At 40.3% G+C, this 18865-nt stretch overlaps 1 protein-coding gene across 2 annotated transcripts in view; it reads right to left on the bottom strand.

The window, feature by feature from the left end:
* Positions 1 to 18865, bottom strand: part of DMD (dystrophin) — a 1914059-nt gene that overhangs the window by 1537273 nt on the left and 357921 nt on the right. For both annotated transcript variants that reach the window (XM_054720874.1, XM_028129748.2), the window contains exons 15-16: positions 16978 to 17219; positions 11555 to 11735 (exon numbers count right to left, since the gene is read on the bottom strand). In XM_054720874.1, coding sequence (XP_054576849.1) covers positions 11555 to 11735; positions 16978 to 17219 — 423 coding nt within the window. The remainder of the gene's footprint in view (positions 1 to 11554; positions 11736 to 16977; positions 17220 to 18865) is intronic.

Consider the following 18865-nt stretch of genomic DNA (forward strand, 5'->3'; position numbering starts at 1 on the left):
GGAATGAAGTATACAAAGTGATGCAAAGCAATGGACTGAATCTAAGAATACTTTATCCAGCAAGGCTATCATTCAAAATTGAAGGAGAAATCAGGAGCTTCACAGATAAAAAAGGGCTAAGAGAGTTTATTACCACCAAGCCAGCAATGCAAGAAACGCTAAAGGGTCTGTTGTAAAAGGAAGAAATAGAGAAAGAAGAAGGAACACAGGCATAAAGAATAAAAATGGCAACAAACAAGTACCTATCTGTAATAAACTTAAATGTAAGTGGATTAAATGCTCCAATAAAAAGACATAGGATGGCTGAATGGATAAGAAAACATGACCCTTATATCTGCTGTCTACAATAGACCCACCTCAGAACAAAGGACTCACACAAATTGAAAGTGAAGGGATGGAAAACATTTTTCTGGCAGTTGAAAGTGAATAAAATAGGGAGAAATTGGCATTAATACAATCATAGTAGGGGACTTTAATACCTCATTGACATCACTGGATACATATTCTAGACAAAAATACAGCAATCCTAAAGGACTCACTAGATCAGATGGAACTAATTGACATCTTTAGAACATTTCACCCCAAAGCTATGGAATATTCATCTCAACTGCACATGGATACAGACAATGGGGGTGAAGGCAGGAGCTGTGGGTTAGGCTGGAAGAGGACAATGGAGGGAAAAGGCAACATATGTAATATTTTCAACAATAAATATTTTTTTAAAAAATGCATAGGCTTGGTGATTAAATGGGAGAGGTTGTGGGTGAGGGACAGAGTATCAAGGAGGATTCTGAGGTTCCTGATTATGCATCTCCATAGATGTTGACTCTTTTCTCTGATATTGGAGGGGCCAATGAGGAAATTATTGTTGGCTGTAGAGTTGCCCACCACAAGTTTACTGGGATGTAATGGATTTGCGATACCCTGAGACATCAAAATAGAAACATTAAGGAAGTAGACATATAAATCCAGAGGATAGCCCTAACTGGGTCCTCAACGATTAGAGCATCTGCCCTCAGACCTAAGGGTCACAGGTTCGATTCCTGGTCAAGGGCACCAGCATGAGGCAACAAATCTATAGCTCTCTCTCACATCGTTGTCTCTATCTCTATCTCTCTCTCCCCTCCCTCCCTTCCACTCTCTTTATAAATCAATGGAAAAAATATACTTGGGTGAGGATTAACAAACAAAAATAAGTAAATATATCCAGAGGGTAGATCTGGGCTGCAGATAAAATATATGATACTTGTTTATAATATTCAATTCAAACAAAGGATACCTTTACTCATCTATTTTCCCCTCTAGATATAAAAAGTATTCATTATCCAATATGCTTCATCTTGTAGTAGCTGAACAGTGATTATAAACCACATGGTTTATCTATTTAATAGGGTAATAATACATTTAATCCTGACATCTATAATACTGTCAACAATAAAATAAACTTTAAAAAGTAATAAATAAATCAGAAATACTTGAGAATACTAGTGAAGATCTTCTAATTCTGTTTCAGATTAAAAAGAACGACAAGTCTGGTGCAGAAGCCAAATGCACTCAAGAGTAAACTCAATATGAGTCACTGTACCTACCAGTCAATGAAATGTTTGTGGATGCTCCCCTTTGATCCTAATGTAGGAGCAAAACTAGTCTTGCTCCACCTAAAGAAATTCACTTTCTTCATTTTATGTATAAATCAAGATGAATAATCCAACTGATATTCTTGTCTTTACTGACAGCAGAAAGACAATAAACATACCCAATTTAATAACCTACCAGCTAAAAAGATCACAAGAGTTCTATTGATATCATTTCGCCCATCCTCAGTCCATGAAAAAGTGGCCTGAGGATTCAACATTTATCCATATACTGCTTATATACTAGAGGCCCAATGCATGAAATTCATGCAAGGGCCTTGGCCCCCTCCATTGCAGCAGCTGCCTCTGCCTCAGCCCCCCACCTGCCACCTGCCGTGGCTTTGTCCAGAAGGAAGGACATCTGGAAGGATGTACAGTCTAATTAGCATATTACTCTTTTATTATTATAGATGATATTCATCTCAAAATATTCTTATGACAGTTTTTACTATTCTATTACTAAAGCATGACCTAAAAAGTATAGATACCTTCTTAATGTTTTATGATTAGTGAAATACATTTTATAAAATTAAAATTAATATAAATAACTGTAGTTTTGAAAGCATTGTTGTGAATTATTGGGAAAGCAGATTTTAAGGGTCATTCATATGCATTACTGGTTTAACTTGAAGCCCTTCCATACAGCTATATGAAGGATGGAAATGACAAAGTATGGTCAATTGACATCTAAAATTATAGTAGAGAAGTAGGAAAAAATATATGTGACTTTTGTTTAAAAACCACCTCTGTTTATCCAATTGACTTAAAAGAGAGGGAGGCCTCAGGAAAAAAAAAAGAGAAAAAGACAGAAGAGCAAAGGAGAGAGCAGGAGAGACAAGGAAAAATCATTTAATAATTTTTAAAAAGTCATGTGAGGAATTAAGTGCTGTATTTTCTGATATACATGAGATTATGTTAAGAGGTAAAAAATTAAATAAAAGCAGTTGTGCTTCATTATATATTATCATATACAGTGGTAGGAACAAATTGGTTTACAATTGTGAGAGACAAAACCGAGTATTATTACTTTTTAATTATTGTGTGATTTTCCATAAGAACAACTGTAAACCTACATTTGCCCAGCCCTGTACATCAAGCATGTTAAATGAGGCATGCGGCCCATTGGCTACGATTTTGACATGTTTGCTGTACATGTACTTGTGACGTGGGAATAATAAAACATATTCTCAAAGGGCTGCCCTCTAAAGACCAAGAAAGATAATCTATTAAAATTTTATTTGTAGACTAAAAATAAATATGAACATAGGATGCATTTTATCTTTTAATATTATTTTCTCAATATCATTTTTGCCAGATATCTACCACCAATTCCTAGCATCATTTTCAACCACTCAAAGTATACTTAAAAAGTCAAGGGTTTTCTTTCTTCTTCTTCTTTTTTGTAATTTTTATATTTGAATATAAAGGGTGGACAAAAGTAGGTTTATAGTTATGAGTACACGAAACAGTATATTTTTATATTATCATTTATTAATCACTAGGGGCCCAGTGCATGAAATTTGTGCACTGGGGGGGGTCCCTCAGCCCAGCCTGCCCCCTCTCACAGACTGGGAGCCCTCAGGAGATGTCCTACTGAAGGCTAAGGCCCACTCAGTCTGGCCTCCCTTGTGGCAGGCGACCGGGCTGATCAGGGGAAGGCGCCAGCACCATCGCCCCGCTGCTGCAGCCACTGCCAGGCACCACAGCCACCAAGATGTTTTCATCAACACAGACTCCAGTCCCCTCACCATGAAAAAATGACAACTTTCTTTAGGTATTTTCAAGACGTGTCTTTCATAGGATATGACATTTCTTTCTCTCTTTCTTTCTTTTTTTTTTATCCTCACCTGAGGATATGTTTCCATTGATTTTTAGAGAGTGTTGAAGAGAGAGAGAGGAAGAAACAGGGAGAAACATCAGTGTGAGAAGGACACTTGGATTGGTTGCCTCCTGCATGAGCCCTGACGGGGGCCCCGGCCAGGGAGGAGCCTGTAACCTAGGTACATGCCCTTGATCAGAATCGAACCCGGACCCTGTGGTCAGCAGGCCGAGGCTCTAGCCACTGAGCCAAACCAACTAGGGCAGGATATGACATTTCTTAGCCCCTCCAGCAGCAAACCTTCATTTTTTTTTCTCCAGGTGTGTGGTGGAAAAATCCTAGATCACCTTCTTGGATTCTTATTACCCAAGATACCAAGAACACTGCAAGTGGCAGCGTACAGGGAGCTTAGCCAATGAGCAGTCAGAAAAGGTGTTTACGCTCGAACTGGTTTGACTCAGTGGATAGAGTATCGGCCTGAAGACTGAAGGGTCCCAGGTTTGATTCCTGTTAAAGGCATGTACTTTGGTTGGGAACACATTCCCTGTGGGGAGTGTGCAGGAGGCAGCTGATCGATGTTTCTCTCTCATTGATGTTTCTAACTCTCTATCCCTCTCCCTTACTCTGTGTAAAAAAAATTAATAAAATATATTTTTAAAAAAAGAAAAGAAAAGGTGTTTCCTCTGTAGCCCATGTGCAGATGATCCCCTGTGTTGTGTCCATTGGGCTAGGGGCATGTCTCTGGCCGCTGGGGGCATGCCCCCAAGCCCAGCTGCCCTGCGGTTGCTGTGTCCACCAGGCTGGGGGCCGTGAACCCGGGCTGCAAGCAGCTGCTTGTGCTTGGCACCCTTGACTGCTTGTCTCGGGACCCAGCCAGCTTGGTGCCAGTGCCTGTAGGCCACTCCTGGCCGGGGGCGTTCTGGGACCCCAGGCGCTCAGGGCCTTCACACGGGCCTACAGGCTCAGAGCGGCCTGGGTCCCGAGAATGTTCCCAGGACCCAGGCCACTTGGTGCATGCATATGCAAATTAAACCTCCATCTTTGTCGGGTTAATTTGCATACTCACTCCTGATTGGCTGTGAAAATCGCGGACATAAAGTCAATTTGCATCTTTCTCTTTTTTTAGTGTAGATGGTATTATTTGTTTGTATTACAGCTGCAAGCCTATTTTTTTAAATCTTTATTGTTGAAAGTATTACATAGTTCCTTCTTTTCTTCCATTAACCTCTTCCAGTTGGCTCTTCCCCCAAGGTTTTATTTCATTATGAGAACAGCAGCAAAGAAAAAAAGTAAAGAGGAAATTAAACAATATATAACACATAATGTAATATATATATATATATATATATATATATATATATTACATAATTTATAATTTACATATAATCCATATTTAATTGATTATTAATTATATAAGACAAGTTTTATAAGAGTGAGTAAAATTATTAACAATGTTTTGGTAAATAAGAGAGGATATTTTTATTTAGAGATAAATGGAGAAAAAATTTGAGAGTTTTTATAAATAACAATATGTATGGAAGATAAAAAGAGGAAATGCAGAACAAAGATGGCAGTGTAGGTAAAAACCTATACTCACTGCCTCCCACAACCACATTAAAATTACAACTAAAATACAGAACAACCGTCATTCAGAATCACCTGAAATTTCACTGGATGAAAGTCCTACAACTAGAGAAGTAAAGGAGAAAGCACACCAAGACTGGTAGGAGGGGTAGAGGCATGGTATGGGCTGGTCTGACACCAACATGTGGAGTTTTTTGTTTTTTTTTTAATAAGGAGGGATAGCTTGGCTGTGGAGAACTCCAGCGAGGAACAAGGGGCCCAGCCTCACAACAGACAGCTCAGTCCCGTCTTCCAGTGCCAGGAAGAGAAGTCCTTGTAATGGGCTGTAAAAACCAGCAGGGACTGTGGCTAAGTGACAGGGAGGCTGTTGGAGACCCAGGCAGTTCCTCTTAAAGGCTGGTGCATGAACTTACTCAGACTCAATCCCTTTGAGCTCCAGTGCTGGGGCAATAGCTTAGGGGGACTCAGGGACATATGGGGAGGAACGGGATGGTCTGGCATCAGACAGAAATTTTTTCCTACCTTGTGAAAGAAGTAGACTTACAAGTCCAGGAAACACATAGAGTCCCAAACAAGAGGATCCCAAAGGGCCCACCCCAAGGCACATCATAATGAAAATGCCAAATGTTAAAGATGAAGAGAGAATCTTAAAAGCAGCAAGAGAAAAGCAGCTAGTAAGAAGAATAAATAAAATATCCAAAATATGAACAATAAAATGACAATACATATCTACCAACAATTGAATCTAAAAATCAAAATAAATGAACAAGGAATCTAATGTACAAAATAAACTGACAAATAAAGTAACACCAGAGGAATGGAAACATTTAGCATACTGACAAATGTCAAAGCGAAGGAAGGGAAGAGATTAACTAAAGGACTTATCCTATATAATAAAGATGTAATATGCAAATGGTCGTTACGCCGTGAAGTGTAACTACTGACAATGTAACGACCGGATCACGGATCAGCAGGAGGATGGAGCAGTGAGCTACTAGCGGGTGGTGGAGAGCTACAGGAGGTGGCAGAGCAGCAAGCTATAGGGGGGGGGGTGGGGAGTGGAGGAAGCTACAGGAGGGTGGGGCAGCGGGCGGAGAGCTACAGGAGAGCAGCAGCTAGCTACTGGATACAAGCAGGTGGCAGAGAGCTACAGGAAGGGGCATGGCAGCAAGCTATAAGGGGGGTTGGGGGAGGGGGGCAGGGGGAGTTACAGGAGGGTGGAGCAGTGGGTGGAGAGCTACTCGAGGGCGACAGCAAGCTACTGGCAAGCTACTGGCGCAGGGATTCATGTGCAGGGCTACTAGTATACATATATGCATTACCTATGGACTCAAACAATAGGGTGGTGAAGGCCTTGGGCATAGTGGGAACCCAGTGAAGGAGGGTAGTGGGAGGGAAAAAGGGGTCATCTGTAATACTCTCAACAATAAAGGTTTTTTTAAAAAGAGAAAAAACATAATATGGATGGATATATTAATTGCTGTGTGGATAAAGTGTATATATTGCTATATATTTCTGTTGTAGCATCAGTCAAATCTCAGTTATCAAACATCAATATTCTGAACATCCTATACAATAAAAAGTTAATATGCAAATAGACTGAACAGTGGAACAACTGAACAACTGGTCGCTATGATGTGCGCTGACCACCAGGGGCACATGTGGAACTTGGTGGGCATCAGCAATGGTGGGATGGTGGAGCAGGTGAGCAGGAGTGCCAGACCAAAGTGGGGCACTGGTTGCTGTCATCAGGGTGAGCCTCTGGTGGTTACTGAAAATTATTTTGTCCTGCATGCTGCGGTCCTGCCTGGCACTTGCACTCACTGCCAGCACTGGCCCCGCTCATACCCATTGCTGGTGCCGGAGCCACCGCTCACACCTGCTGCCAGCCCTGCTCGTACCCAGTCCCAATAGCTTGGCCCCGTCAGCAGGTGCAAGCGACGGCTGCCAGCCCCGATCTCCCCTGAGGGCTTCTCCACCTCCCCCTGGTCCTGAGGGGCGATCAGGGCAGCAGCCACCACTCACTCCCGCTAAAAGCACCAGCCCTGTTTGCACCCAATTGTTCCATGCCATCAATGGGTGTGAACAGGGCCAGCACTGTCAGTGGGAATGGGGCTGCTGGCAGGCAGGGGACCAGCGGCTGTGGTGGTAGGGGCTGGGCTGGGCTGGGACATGGAGGATGGGTTGAGATCCACCCCTGTGCCCACCACAGCCTCGCAGCCCATTGTTCATTTCAAGGTACACGAATTTGTGCACTGGGCCCCTAGTCTTTAAAATAAACAGAAAAAAATTTGAACCTTAATATAATTAATAGGTACATGTAAATTAAAATATTTTCAGTGAATAAGCCTCTTTTTCTTACCAGTTACAGTATAACCATTTAAGGGAGGTTTATGGATTTATGAAAAGAAAAATTGATTATTACTAAATAGGTCAATGTTTGAAAATTTAGGACACTCACAATTTTCCCCAATTGCTTTTACTAGTATAGAGGCTCAGCAACAAGTATACTGAAATCCACTAGAGGGAGCTGACACTATTGTCAAGTTGTATTACCTGTTTCTCTATCAGAAAAATAAAACCCTCAGCAAAAACGACTTTGAAATAAAAGAAAAAATTTACATTTATCTTTCATTTCATTCTGTTCTTTCCATGATCTCATCAAAAACAAAAATAAAAATCTAGGAAAATGGGGAAAGCTTCATATATAGCACTATACTGATGGTAGAAATGTTATGTGGTAAATTCTTTGGTTATTTACAAAGAAAGGCAATTTTAAAAAGTGTTTTCTACCTAATTAAAGTTTTTGTAGAAAACAAATATGTTCTTGTGCTTGTCATAACAAATTTGTGGAAGACATTTTTAAAATATTTTTATTGTAATACCTTAAAATCCAATTTTATTCTATAATCCTTTATCTGTGCATATATACATATGTATGTATGGGTATGGGTACCAAAAACTCACTAATGCTTAAAAGTGTTTATAAACCAGTCTGTCATAGGAATTTTTGCCTTAAAAAGTAAGCTGATGGGTATGGATATTTTGGACCAGACACTATGTATTAATATCACAAGAGCAAATTAATGAGAGATATCCTGGAAAATTTGCTAGTAAAATGGTAGGCATTTGCACACCTATTACCTTGTTATATCTTAATAGAGGCCTGGTGAACGAAAATCTGTGCACTCTTGGGGGGAGGGGGCTCAGCCCGGCCTGCACCCTCTCACAATCTGGGACCCTTCGGGTAGGATCCCTAGGCCTGGCCTGAGATCAGGGCCTATTGGGGATTTCCTTCCCCGAGCTGCAGGCAGCTGGCACCACCCTCGCCACCGCCACTGCTTGCCATCTGTGCAGCGCTGCCCCCCCCTCCCCTGCCATCAATGGCCTCCCTCTGCAGGTGACAGTCTGTGGTGCAATGCCTTGGCTGGCCTGGGCCTCCCTCTTTCTTTGCTGGGGGGGTGGGGCCAGCCCTGCAAGGGGCCATCTGCCTACCTGATCACCCCTAACTACTTGCCTTCTTACCTGATCACTCCTAACTGCTCGTCTGCCTACCTGATCACCCCTAATTGCTGGTCTGCCTACCTTATCACCTCTATCCCCTCTGCCAGCCTGCCTGATTTCCCCTAACCGCTTGCTTGGGGGTGGGGCCAGCCCTGTGAGAGGCTGTCTGCCTACCTGATCTCCCCTAACAGCTGGTATGCCTACTTGATCACCCCTAACCCCTCTGCCTGCCTGCCTGCCTGATTGCCCCTTACTGCTTCCTTTGGGGTGGGGCCAGCACTGACTTACAGTTGGTCAGCCTCTGGTTGTTACTGGTCGTTTTGACCCAGGGTTTTTATATATTAGGATCATTAAATGAGAAAAAGATATTGTATACTTAAAGTAAACCAATACTAAAATGCAGCCCAAAGAATGATTTGTCCTTTGCTGATTTTCAGTTGCCACATGTATGCTACATCTATAATAATCTTCATATGATTCAACAAAAGTACTAATCAGATGCTCAGGTAAATATCTATACATATATAAAGAGCCAGGATCCATAAAGTCCAAAATGACCAAAGGCTCAACCAAACACCATAAGTTACTCCTGCAGTCAGCCACAGTGACCGAGCACTGACTGCCGAGGGGGCTGCGGTCAGGCCCGGATAGAGGCCAGGAGAGAAAAGCAGGGTCTGATTGCAGCCCCTGTGGCAGTCAGTGCTGGGTTAGTGCGGCAGAAGTCAGTCCTGCAGTCAGTGAACATAGGATCAATTAATATTAAGTGAACATAGGGTCAATTAATATCTCTTTGAGAGGAGTTGAGAATATAAAGTACAGTGTAGAGCAATTATTTATATTATTTCACATAAAACCCTTTTCAACTAAGATATTTCCTTTATTTAAAATGTATCTTTATTGTTGAAAGTATTACAGATGTCCCTATGTTTTGTTTTGTTTTGTTTTTTTTCCCATTGATCTCCTCCACCCTGCACCTGCCCCTTCCAGGCCTTCACCAGACTATTGTCTGTGTCCATGGACTATTCCCATCTAATACATAAAAATCTAGAAAGATTTAGAGAAAATAAAATAAAAGATATGCCAGATAAATATTGAACAAAAGAGCTGAAGTTGCTGCATGAATATTGGATACAGGCTTGAAGCCAAAACACAACTCATGAGATAAAGTTAGTCATTGTAACATAACAAAAGGTTCCTTTCACTAAAGAGATAAGATGGTTCCCAATACTTATACACATAATAGAGAACAGTGTGGGGGTTCAGAATGAGCCTCACCAGGATGTGTCTCAGTGGTATGCAGATTTTTGAGCTAAGGGCAGTTTTAGCTTCAGGCTCAAGTGAAAATTCTGCCCCTCCCTTTAACTACCTAAAAAAAATTGAATTAGAGGCCTTGCCCATAATAAGACATTATCCTATATAATAAAAGGCTAATATGCAAATCGACGGAACAGCAGAACGACCAGTAGCTATGATACCCACTGACCACCAGGGTGCAGATGCTCAATGCAGGAGCTGTCCCCTGGTGGTCAGTGTGCTCCCACATGGGAAGCACCACACAACCAGAAGCCAGGCTCATTGCTGGCTAGCACATCAGCGCTAAGCCATCAGTTGGACATCCCCTGAGGGTTCCCGGACTGCAAGACAGTGCAGTCCGGGCAGAGGGAACCACCCCTCCGAGTGCATGAATTTTGTGCACTGGGCCTCTAGTCTATAATAATAAAAGTGTATTATGCAAATAAACTGAATGGCCAGAGGAAAGAAAATCTGGATGAACTTCCAGATGAAGCTTGGCCAAGGTAGCTGAGGCAGCTGGGGCTGCGAAGGCCTACTCTTGCACAAATTTTGTGTATCAGGCCTCTAGTCCTATATATAAAGCAAAATGGATTTAATGACAACCCATTGACAGGGCTTCAAATAATTTTTTATTTCCTTCCATGTTAAAATAAACGTTTGATGGCAAATGTTGAAACCTGTAAAGGAGAAGTTATGCCTTTATAAAACAAACTAGTGGCCAGGTGCACTAAATTTGTGCATGGGGGGTGTTCCTCAGCCTGGCCTGCACCCTCTCCAATCTGGGACTCCTCCAAGGATATCAAACTGCCGGTTTACAGGGATCGGGCCTAAACCTGCAGTCGGACATCCCTCTCACAATCCTGGACTGCTGGCTCCAGCTGCTCACTTGCCTGCCTGCCTACCTGATTGCCCCTAACCACTCTGCCTGCTGGCCTGCTCACCCCCAACTTCCATCCCCACTGGCCTGCTCACCCCCAACTGCCCCCCTGTTGGCCTTCTCACTCCAAACTCCCCTCTCCCACTGCCCTGATCACTTCCAACTGACCCCCACTGATGGCCGGCTCACCCGCAACTGGCCCCCCTGCTATTCTGCTTACCCCCAATGGCCCCTGCTTTCCCATCCTGGCTTGATCACCCCCCAGCAACCCAAGGTCCCAGCCTCTCTTTTTTTTCTTTTTCTTTTTTTTTTTTTTTTTTCAGCACCTCCTTGAGCAGAGGCCAGGGCCGGCTGGAAGCAAGTATCTAGGATTTATTTATCTTCTATAATTGAAACTTTGTAGCCTTGAGCAGAGGCCAGGGCCGGCCAGGGCGGGTGGGAAGCTTGCCTTCCTCCATTGCCGGGGCAACCCAAGCCTCCTGCTTGCTCCAGCTCCATGGCCAGTGGTCATCTTGTTTGGGTTAATTTGCATACTTGTTCCTGATTGGCTGGTGGGCATGGCTTGTGGGCATAGTGGAGTGATGGTTAATTTGCATGTTTCTCTTTTATTAGTGTAGATGCTTTATTTATTCCTCACAGTCATGAAATTATTATGGGGGTTGGGGAGAGAAATCAAAACATAACATATTTTCCAACAACAGTATTTCATTACTTGTTACTACAGGTTGTAGGGAAGGTGGTTCCTTTGATCAAAATGATTCTTTCATGTTAGTTCATTTATTTTCTGGATTAACAACTAATTTGTAAAATATCCAGTTAGTCATGTTAAGTATTTTTACTTACTTTTCTGTAGCTCTTTTTCTCTGGCCTGCACATCAGCAAAAACTTGGTTAAAATGATTTGTAAAGGCCACAAAGTCTGCATCCAGGAACATTGGCCCTTGTCCTTTTTCTTTCAGGGCTATGCTTTGAATTTTTAATCGTTCAATTTGAGGCTGAAGAGCTGACAGCCGGTTGACTTCATCCTATACCATAATTTACAGTATTAAAATAAATAACATTTTCCTGTGTGAGCATCACATTTTTGCAAAGGAAGGTTTTAAAAGGCACTTATGCAAGCTTAGCTTAATACCCTTATCAAAAAAAATTGATAAGAAACATCCATGATGGCTTAGGCAAGCCTCTAGCACAGGTCCTCAATTTAATAATACCTGGGCTCTTCGTTCAATAGATATTATCATATATAACTACCGTTAAATTGCAAAGTGACTAGTAATTCATCACTTAATGGGCATGAATGTGTACAGGTGAAAAGTACTATGAATGACCTTATACTCTTTCCATAAATTAAACATGCATGTTCCTCTTATCTCAAAATTGTATATCTTTGCTTCAAATTCTAAGTTCTTTTCATGAACAATATTTATTGTTTCTTTAAATTCATTTGTGTAGATGATAACTTATACATATCTACATATATTTACATGCATACACTGTATTAAATTACAAAGATATGCTTATATATCAATATTGCATCTTTTACAAATTGATGCAATATTAACATACATACATACATATTCAAGTCTATAATTACCTATCTATCTTCCGAATTGGTCTCATTACTTCTCCTGAATAAACAGGCAGTTATGATTGTTTTATTTAGGGTGACTGCTTTTCTCTTGTAGTCATGGCATAGTTATTAATACCAGCCCTTTCACTTTCAAGAGTACCCTGATATGAATGATAAAATCATCTGGATAATCTGCTGTGCTGTCCCATACAGTAGTCACTAGTCACATGTGGCTACTGAGTGCCTGAACTGTGTGCAGTCCACATGGAGATGTGCTGTCATTGTAAAACATCATTTTGAAGACTTGGAATAAAAATATACAAATACGAAGTCTCATAAGCCGTTTTAAACATTATTAAATCATGAAATGATAATATATGTTATACACCAGGTTAAGTAAAATACATTATTGAAACTCACCTGTTTCTTTTTCCTTTTTGAATGTCATTTCTAGAACATTTGAAATTACATATATGGCTCAAATTTATGACTTGCATTATATTTCCTTTGAAGAGTGCTGTTGTTGATATAAATGTTCTCACACTCTTTTGTTTCTAGTGGAGTAGTAATTCATATGCATGATACATATATAAATTAAACTCAAAAAAATTTAAAATTCTTCTTAAAAGTATTATTATCATGGTTGTTTACTTATAATTAATTCCTATGCTACCTTTAGTAAAAAGCAGTTCAGGATTTTTTACCATTTAAATTGTAAAAGACAGGATAATTAAAAATTAAAAACTGGATCAGAAACCAATTAGTTGGAGGGGAAAATTGAAAGTATTACAGTAATTATGAACTAAATATAACACTGAGCTTCCTGGATATCAAAATGAAAAGTAAAAAAAAAAGAAAAGTTGTTACTTATGGATGCATTAGTAGTGTTTTGGAGAGAGTAACTTTTATGTTAGGTATGAATAAGACACATTTGTCAAACAGATTGTTTCATAGCAGCAAAACTAGCTAATAGGCAATGTCACTGGTCCAGTTTCAGAAGATCTATATGTATAAAGGGCTAATATGCAAAGTGTCCCCTCAGGAGTTTGACTGGGAGACCAGGAGTTCAATCGTTCGCTATGATGTGAACTGACCACCAGGGGCGCAGAACAAAGGAAGGCCCAGCTGGCAGCCAGCAACCTGGGAAGGAAGGCCCAGGCTGGCAGCCAGAAGGCCCTGATCGGCTCTGATCACAGGCCAAGCCTAGGAACCCTACCTGTGCACGAATTTCTGCACTGGGCCTCTAGTATAAAAATAACTTTCAGAGGAATGTTGGTATGTGTTTATAACAGTACTAGAGGCCCGGTACACGAATTCATGCACCAGTGGGGTCCCTTGGGATGGCCTGCGGTTTCAGGCTGAAACCGGCTCTCTAACATCCCCCAAGGGGTACTGGATTACAAGAGGATGCAGGCCAGGCTAATGGACTCCATCGGTGCATGATCAGTGCTGGGGAGGGACGTGGGAGGCTGGCCAGCCAGGGAGGGACCACAGGAGGGCTGCAGGGCATGTCCAGCCCATCTCACTTAGTCCCAATCGGCCGGATCCTAGCAGCAAGCTAACCTATCAGTCAGCGTGTGTGCCCCCTGGTGGTCAGTGCATGCCATAGCAAATGGTCGACAAGTCAACTGTCTTCTCCCTGGTGGTCAGTGCATGTCATAGTGAGCAGTTGAGTGGCCTTAGCATATCATTAGCATATTAAGCTTTGATTGGTTGAACAGACGACCCGACAACTGGATAATTAGCATATGAGGCTTTTATTATATAGGATGTCTGGATTCAGGTAGGATGATCTCTGACAATGAAATTCTTTTGGTAGCTGAAGATGAGAGACATTTAGATAAATGGGAAGCCTATCTCTCCCTTTCAAACATAAAACCTCTCAGTTAAAACCTAGAAGGTTGGTGCATATCCATGGAGGAAGAATATGGCAGGAAGTAAAGGGTGGTATAGAATTACAGACATGCACTTGAACATGGCAGCACCGACATCTGCTGTGAATCATTTAAGAAACTTATTTACATTTGGCCAGATGGAGGACTGTCATTCTTACTATTTAGGGGGCTATAGAAGGAGCCTACAGTACAGTAAAGTGTGTTCTGCAAAACAAAGAGGACTTTGAAATGAATTAAACATTTGGGTAAATGTTCAGTTAAGGCCTTAAAGTTCCGAGAGTAAATCATAGGAGAGATCATTTTGACCTTAAGTAGTTAACATTCAAAAGATGTTAACAAATTACTCATTTTTCCAGAAAAGGACCTTAGTGTGCTTGGTCCTCCAGAGTAAGGCATCAGCCTAGAATCTGTTTATCCTTTAAAATTATATGTTTATCTGAGGAATATTTCCCCCCTCAGGAAAAGATCCATGGATTTCTTCCAGTTCCCAAAGGGCTCACTAACCGCTAACATATTAATAACCAGTTCTGGCAAGTATTAGATTTTGAGCTAAATCTACACTCTAACCTTTAAAAAAATCCCCAAATAACAGAACACATTGATAAACAGGATGGAACAATTTATTTATCTATCATTAATCACAGCCAAGCAGTATAATTTTAACTGTTGTGTGAATGACATTGAGCTTATCCTGCTAAATATCTTACCTAAGGTGATTCATCAAATTAATAGAAATCAATGGGGCAGAGTGGATGAGTAAGGGGTGATGAAGAGGAATAGACTTGTATCATTCGAAACTTTGTGGCTGAATTTAGAAAAAGAAATGATTTCACTTAGGATGACTTCCCTAACCTCCAGAAAATATGTAAGATATACAATCTCTAGTGATCCCCATTTGCTCCTCAGATAAAGAACAAAGTCCTAACATGCCCTACAAGTCCTTGCTCTCTCTCCTCTGTCTTTTTTGCCTCCACCTTTTATCTCATGCCCCTGCCCCTCCATGCCCAGCATTTACAGTGTCAGAATGCTATAGATCTTCTTTCAGTTCCTTGGTCCTTATTACTCCCACCCACCATGTTCCTTCTGCTTGAAGCCTCTTGCCCATCTATTCTTACTTAATTTTGACTCATCCTTAAAGCCTTTACTTAAATGTACTGGCCTCAAGGAAGCTGCCCTTGGTGGCTCTATCGGGGTAAGGTTTTCCAAGTTAGACATTCTCTCAGAACTTTGTACCTTTATTTAAGGCACTAGAGGTCCAGTGCAATAATTCGTGCACTGGTGGGGTCCCTCAACCAGGCTGGCCATTGGGGCTTTCTTGCCCAGTCTCTCCCCCCGGCCACGGGAGGTTGGCTGTGGGAGCACACTGACTACTAGGGGGCAGCTCCTGCATTGAGTGTCTGCCCCTGGTGGTCAGTGCGTGTCATAGTGACCAGTCGTTGGGTCGTTCAGTCACTTAGGGCTTTATATATATAGAGAGAGATTTGGCCCAGTGGTAATTTTTACATCCATTTATTTATTCACTTATGTAATGTCTCTTTCCCATACTGTAGGTAAACACTATGAAAACAGGATCACTGAATGCTCACTCCAATTTTCCCAAAACTTAAGTGATTGCTGCCCCAGTGGGTCCTGAAGGTAGAACCATGGCCCCAGCAAGACTGGAAGGCAAGGTATCAAGCCAAAGAGGATTATTCTTGAGCCTCCAAATTCAATGGAATCTGCCTTGCTAGTTTTTAGACTTGCTTAGGACCTGCCAACCATTCCCTCTTCCCTATTTTTCCTCCGCTTGGAATGGTAATGTCTATCCTCTGCCTGCCTCACCATAGCATTATGGAAGCACATAAGTTTTCTGGTTTCACCGGTTCACAGGAAAATAATTTTGTCTCAGGGTGAATCATACCTTGAGTCTCACCCACATCTGATTTAAATGACATTTAAATGAGACTTTGGACCTTAGATGTCAGAGGTGATGCTGGAATAAATTCTGACGTTTGGACCTTTGGGGCTCCTAGCAGGTGGGAGGGACATGAGTAGGGGGGAAGGGTCAGAATGCCATGGACTGAGTTATAGCCTCCCAAATTTATAAGTTGATGCTCTAACCCACATGTGATTATATTTGGTAACAGTGCTTTTAGAGGGACATTTAAATGAAGTCATAAGTGTGGTGTCCTTATCTGATAGGATTAGTGGCCTTAAAGAACAAGAGAAAAATACTTATCTCTCTCCCTCCATGCACAGCCACTGAGGAAAGTCCACATGAAAACATGGCAAAAAAGGCAGCTGTCTGCAAGGCAAGAAGGGAGCTCTCACCAGCAGTGGACCTCTGCCACTTTTTTGGCACATGACCGAATTTTGCTGAGTACATGCTCTGTCATAAGAAAACCTCCAAATTATAGGGCATGTATCATTGGATATATGTGGTTCAATACTCTAAAACTGCCTGGCCATTTTAAAAACTGACAGAATCTATGAGTCATGTGCAATCACTCTAAAGACAATTTTTATAAGATTCAGGCAACCATGCATCACTTATTCAAACTGGTTTTCTTTATATAATTTACAAAGCAATCCCCCCAATAAGTGTAGTATCCAACTGGCACATCTGCCATTGAAAAAAAATAGATAAAAATCAGAAAATAAAAGTGAATATATGCATTAAAATGATTTTTTGCTTGCACTTTTATCTTTACTATGTTTAAATCCTTAATAGGGAAATTTTATTATTAAATGAATTTCTATTCTTCTGGAAATTGATAAGAAATTCCTATTTCTTGTGCTCTAAATAGGAGGAAAGAATCTTACCTTACAGATTTTTAACTGGCTTTTAATTACTTTGGGCTCTGAGATGGTGGAAGGTTGGGTTTTCAACCAGTTGTCAGCAGTAGTTGTCATGTGTTCCAATTGTTGCAGCTGATTATAGAAAGTGATGATGTTGTTCTGATAATCCAGCCAGTTAAGTCTCTCACTTAACAATTGGCAGAACTCATTCCACCGGCTGTTCAGTTGTTCTGAGGCTTGTTTGATGCTGTCAGCATTGACACCCTCTAGAAATAAAGATTTTTATAAGTTACCCACTGAAGCCACAGATTGAAAGACATTATCTGAAGACCAATGTGTCTCAAGTTTATAAAGTATTCATCATATGAATGACTTCAAACAAATCACTTATTTACTGATTGATAAGTGAAATTACTAAGATGATTTCTGATTGAATGCAGATTATTAGATTTGTATCTTATAAAAACATGAATGCAATAAAATAATAAATAAGGATGCATAAGATGTAGAGAAGTAGACTATATTTAAATAAAAACAAATATGGCCAAAGTTCTCATGGGGAGTGGAAGATTGATTGTGGACAAGTAAACCTTTGGATGTTTCCAAATAAATATTAAATATCATGTATATTATTAAAATGTTCCTTCAAAAACTAACTTTCATTTTAATTTTAAAATAAGTTTGGAAATTAGTTGATATGTTATTTGGCTTTTTTAAGGGAAAAGGTGAGTATTAAAAATCAGTAATTTTGTCCTAGCTGGGTAGCTGAATTGGTTAGAGCAAATCCTGATACATCAATGTTGCAGGTTCAATCCCCAGTCAGGGCACATACCAGAGTCAACCTATGAACACAGAAATATGAGGAACAACAAATCAATGTTTCTTTTTCTCTCAAACCAATAAATTTAAATAAGCACACAAAAAGCAGTAATTTTGCTTCTGCTACAGAAAGCCAAAAATAAGTAGATTGTCTATATGGGTACAAAGAAGTAAAATAAGCAAAAGAAAAATAATATTTTTAATATGACAAAAAGTTTTCATATTATTTACATATGTGGAAGTTGATCTGAAAGTTTGAAAATCATCTATAGCAATACCAAAGCGAAAAAAAAATTATCAAGGGCAAAATTATGAAAACATAAACACATCATCACACTTAGCCTTTTGAGACCCTACTATGTGTTAGGAAATATACTGTATTTTAACATATATCATCTTATTTACATTTCTTATAAGGTAATATATGGTTAATGCCAATCCAATTATATATTATCCTACACATACTATGAAAGCAATATTATGCAATGCTATGTGTCAGTTCACAAAATTTAGATGTTCTTGCACACAAACACACATATATGTGTTTAATAGTAATGTCTTTAATAAATTTCATTATATAATCATAAATATTAAACCTATGTAGGCATCTCAAAAGGGATCATAAACTCCCTATAATATTTTTCCTGTAGATTAAAATACCTAAGGGGTAAAGCAATTTAGTGAAGAGCAAGTTGTCTAGGAGAATCAACTTTAGGGATAGGTATTTCCTTCATGGAGTAAATATAAGTTAGTTGATAGGCAAGTAAGTTATTAAGAAGTCTGAAGACCATCTCTAGCAAACAAGGCCTGTGGTTTTGCTAATTTGTACGGGAGCTTCACTCTTTCTAAAGACTAAAAAATATGGAATTAAATTCAACAACTATATTATTATATCCTCTATTACTTTCCTATGCTCTAATACTCTAATTTTCACTTTATTGTAATTGTTATGCTGCCAAACCACACCTCTCAATTCATTTGAAACACAACTCTTAACTTCACTAATTTCAAAGTTTGAAACTACCAAAGATGACCCTGGAGAGAAAAAAACTTTGCAAATATTATTGGCAATGGTCTTTTCCTCCTTCTTCAG

This window comes from Eptesicus fuscus, chromosome 1 (genome assembly GCF_027574615.1).
Source record: "Eptesicus fuscus isolate TK198812 chromosome 1, DD_ASM_mEF_20220401, whole genome shotgun sequence".
NCBI classification, from domain to species: domain Eukaryota; kingdom Metazoa; phylum Chordata; class Mammalia; order Chiroptera; family Vespertilionidae; genus Eptesicus; species Eptesicus fuscus.